Source organism: Priapulus caudatus, unplaced genomic scaffold (genome assembly GCF_000485595.1).
Source record: "Priapulus caudatus unplaced genomic scaffold, Priapulus_caudatus-5.0.1 Scaffold2721, whole genome shotgun sequence".
Taxonomy (NCBI): Eukaryota; Metazoa; Priapulida; class Priapulimorpha; order Priapulimorphida; family Priapulidae; genus Priapulus; species Priapulus caudatus.
In genome coordinates this window covers 19248-23862 of record NW_014579782.1, presented here as the reverse complement: position 1 = coordinate 23862, position 4615 = coordinate 19248, and the positions used below count along the sequence as shown (strand labels likewise).

The 4615-nt window shown below is 48.3% G+C and overlaps 1 protein-coding gene and 1 long non-coding RNA gene across 2 annotated transcripts in view; both read right to left on the bottom strand.

Annotated features, from left to right (window-relative positions):
• Window positions 1–3214: 3214 nt before the first annotated feature.
• Window positions 3215–3954, bottom strand: LOC106818992. Its single transcript, XR_001395327.1, has 2 exons — window positions 3825–3954; window positions 3215–3466 (listed from the first exon to the last, which is right to left on the bottom strand). It is a non-coding gene; the product is annotated as an uncharacterized LOC106818992 (long non-coding RNA).
• Window positions 3955–4074: 120 nt separating this feature from the next.
• Window positions 4075–4615, bottom strand: part of LOC106818991 (72 kDa type IV collagenase-like) — a 17208-nt gene continuing 16667 nt past the window's right edge. Inside the window, exon 12 of the mRNA XM_014823654.1 lies at window positions 4075–4329. Within this exon, the coding sequence (XP_014679140.1) occupies window positions 4075–4329 (255 nt within the window). The remainder of the gene's footprint in view (window positions 4330–4615) is intronic.

Here is a 4615-nt window from a genome sequence, read left to right as displayed (position 1 = left end):
AGCAGCAGCAACAGCAACAGCAGCAGCAACAGCAACAGCAGCAGCAACAGCAACAGCAGAAGTGGCGGCGGCGGCCGCGAGCGAATGCCCCACACGCTTCCTCCACGCCAAACACATCAAGTGGTTCCCACGCCGTGTGTTGTTCCCACGCTCCTTGTTGTTCCTACGCTCCTTGTTCTTCCCACGCTCATTGTTCTTCCCACGCTCATTGTTCTTCCCACGCTCCTTGTTGTTCACAGGCCTCTTGTTGTTCTAACGTCTCGTGTTGTTCCCACGTGCGATCTACGAAAGCAGATGAACGAACGACAACCGCGGAACTGTGGAACGTGTCCGACGATCGAACGCCACGAACGAGTGATGAACTCACGGTGATTGAACTCCCCGTGTATGAACATATAGAGGAACCTCTTGATCTCAGCATCCCCAAGCGGTGTGCTCGGGAAGCTGGGGTCAGCGAATCAGCAAGGAGCAAACAAGCGAACAGTTCGCATCGACAAACAGTGTTGGTGGGGTTGCGCGGGACAAAGTTCTCGAGTTTTCCTGGCGATGCTCGGACACATTATTCTGCGATAAAAACTCTAGAGGGCACCACTAGTGAGCTAGGGGGCGCCACCGCTGACTCATTCCCGGGAAATATTCTTGCCGATGGAGCATCGGGTGACGACGGCTACCAGAACCTTTCGCCGGAAGTTGTCTGGGATGTTACGTCATGTGATGACGAATTGTCAACGGATGGCAGCACCTCCCACTCGTCCGACAGCGGCAACGAATCAGAAGCTCGCGAAGCGATTTCAGCCGAAACGGAAGTTGGCAGAAATTTTAAAAACTATGACCGAGAGATGGCGGGCGCGTCGATCGGCCGTTGCTACACCGGACGTGATGTGGGTATCGGTCGTTGCTACACCGAATGTATCAAGGTGTTGTCGCTGGGGGAGAAACGCGAATACTTTGAATGTAAACTGTGTGATATGTTGTTTAAGCAACGAGAGATGTACAGCGCTCACATGGACAGCCATGGATCGCTGTCTGGTCTGCTCTATACTACCTGACCATGTTATCTACCAAGATACACTACTCATGCACGGCAACTTAATTATAACGATTCAATAATAAAATTATGGTAAATAAACACGAAATGTATTCACTACCAATGTCTTAATGTTTATTTACTCTTTTTCGCCTATTATTGCCGATAATTTCCTGTAAATGCCGTTTAAATGCTCCTCTCCAACACACAAGTACACCGCACGCACGCTGCTGTGCACAAACAACAAAATTAAAGAGAACAACAACAAGAACTAACTTTTAGGGCGGATTATGTCGGGCTTGCGAGCCGACTCGACTGGAAGCAACTGGATTTCGAGAAACTGGAAGCGATCGGCAGCGACTAGTTGCGTTCAGTTGCCCATGTTCTATTCCGAGCAACTAGTGGCGGCCAGTCGCAGGCAGTCGCCTCGCAGTCGACCGACCTAAGCACTGCAGTCGCAGTGAATTGCAGCAGTTTGCTTCAAGTCGAGTCGGCTTAGCAAGCCCCGACATTAACCCCTTTAACCTTTAAGCTGATCCACGTTGGTGACTTGCTGACCAGATGAAAAAACGGAGTCTAGAAACAGGTTAGATAAGTTCGATTACATGGCAGATGAATACATTTAATTGAATGCTTTTCCATGTCTCTTTCATAGCGACGTCAAGTAGGAAACTAATAATTCTTGTTAGGAAATATAGACAACCCCTGCCTCTGCCAGCAAAGCTGGCCGCCACTATGGTTGCAATTGTAAGAAAATGTAACGAGCAGTACTACTATCTCTACGTTGTTTACAGACGTGTGTTGTGGATAGATCGAGTCGATTGGTTACAAGCCATAGAAATAATATGAACTCAGACATCTGCTAGTATATTTTCTATGGTCTCAGCGCCCAGGGTGGATAGAATCAGGCGCCGCGGGAGCGTCGTGCTGTATATATATATAATAATATATATATATATAGTTGTGTAGTGTGTGTGGTGTCCCGCTGTGTGTGTGTGTGTGTGTGTGACGTTGCTGTGTGTGCGTAGTGTGTGTGTGTGTGCGCTGTTCGCGTTTTGTGTGTGCGTGCGTGTGCGGTGTGCCGTGTGCGTGTGCGTGTGCGTGTGTGTGTGTGTGTGTGGCGGTGTGTGTGTGTGTGGCGTGTGTGTGTGTGTGTGTGTGTGTGTGTGGCGCGGTGCGCGGACGCGTGTTGTGTTCATGTATGGTGCGGTGTATATATATATATATATATTATGATATATTATATATATATAGATACATGAAAGATAAACAGGTGTAGGCCGGATAGTTTATGGTGTCCGGTGAGAGGGTTGATGTCGCTAGCGGTGTGAGGACAGGATAAGAACAAGTCTACGGATGTTAGAGTGACGTGCGATATACTTACGTAGCGTCTCGTGCCTTAATCTGCCGCGTACAAGTAAAGCAGATACACACGCGCACAAACACACACACACACAGCACACACACCAGGGCTCACACACGACATCACACACGACACACACACACACAGCACACCCACGCAGCGACGAGCACGACCCACACACGGGCACGCGACGCACGGACGCACACACGCACACGACAACACAGCACGCACACACCACACACACTGCACGACACACAGCCCCACAGCACTCACACACAGCACCGCAGCGCACGCACGCACACACGCAAGCACGCAACGCACGGCACTAGCATACACACCACACCGCACGATACGACACACACCACACATACGCACGACACACACACACGACACACACACGCCCGCACGCACCACACAGCACACACTACAACGCACGAACACACACACACACCTGGCGAGCCCCGCAGCAGGCACACCACCACGTCACACACGCACGCGCCACACACACAACACACACAGCAGGCACGCATGCGTACGCAGGCAGACTACACACACACACACATATACATCACAGCCCTGATTGCAGGCAATCGATCGCTGGGAGAGAGCACTCAGGTGATCGACTCACGTTGCCTTTCTCCTTCACGACAGCGATATTACCGAGTTGCTGTTGTGCGAGGTCTGTCGTTCTCTAGTACGTTCATCTATTACGACCCACAATAATCCCTAACACGAAACACCGCTGACGTCTTATATCCAATATTCAAATACGTCTTATATCGAATATTTGGTCAAAATAAAAACGTTAAATTTTTTTGAATTATTTAGTCGACAATTTTTTATTTATTTTTCGAATGATACGAGTAATTACATAATTACATAATTACGTAATCATATTTATTAGGCATGATTTTGTTAGCGCGTATGTTATGGTATCAGTGTGTGCATCATGGTGTCAGTGTGTACATCATGGTGTCAGTGTGTACATCATGGTGTCAGTGTGTACATCTTGGTATCAGTGTGTATATCATGGTACCAGTGTGTACATCATGGTACCAGTGTGTACATCATGGTATCTGAGTTACATCATGGTATCAATGTGTATATCAGTGGTACAATTTTGTGTAGCATCAATGGTGCCAGTGTGTACATCGATGGTAAACCAGTGGTGTACATCATGGTATCGTGAGTTATCATCATGGTACATGTGTATAGTCATGGTATCAGTGTGTACACATGGGTGCCAGGTGTACATCATGGTACCAGTGTTGTTATCATCGATGGTATCTGGAGTTACATTCATGGTATCCATGTGTATAGTCATGGTAACTCAGTGTGTACACAACTGGTGCCAGTGTGTTATCATCATCGGTACAGTGTGTAACATCATCGGTACTGAGTTACATCATGGTATCAATGTGTATATCATGGTACCAGTGTGTACATCATGGTGCCAGTGTGTACATCATGGTACCAGTGTGTACATCATGGTATCTGAGTTACATCATGGTATCAATGTGTATATCATGGTACCAGTGTGTACATCATGGTGCCAGTGTGTAGCATGCATAGGAGTACCAGTGTGTACATCATGGTATGTACACATCAGCGTCAACGCGCATATCATGATGCATATGAGTGCACCATGCCATCGGCACGCACATCATGGTGTCTGCGTGTATCATCACAGCACGCTACTATCTGACGTGGGGACGTCACGGCGGCGTTGTTTCGACATGAGATCTAAGCATAGCTGTACGGCTGATAGGAAGTAGTCGCTGCTGCTGCTGCTGCTGGGGTTAGGGTGCATCATGACAGGTATGACATCGACGTCTGCCTGAAGCTTCGTCTTCTTCATGAAGCTGTTAGGAGAGACCTCGACGACAATGCCACCAGGGGGCAGGCCGAGCTGTCGCTGTCTCAGCATCACTGGTCTCACCTACGCCACGAACGCAACACGTTATACGACATGTAACATGCGCATGCAACACGCTATACGACATGTAACATGCGAATACAACACGTTACACGACATGCAACATACGTCTGCAACACGCTATACGACATGTAACATACGTCTGCAACACGCTATACGACATGTAACATACGTGTGCAACACGTTATACGACATGTAACATGTGCATGCAACACGCTACACGACATGTAACATGCGCATGCAACACGCTATACGACATGTAACATGCGCATGCAACACGTTATACGAC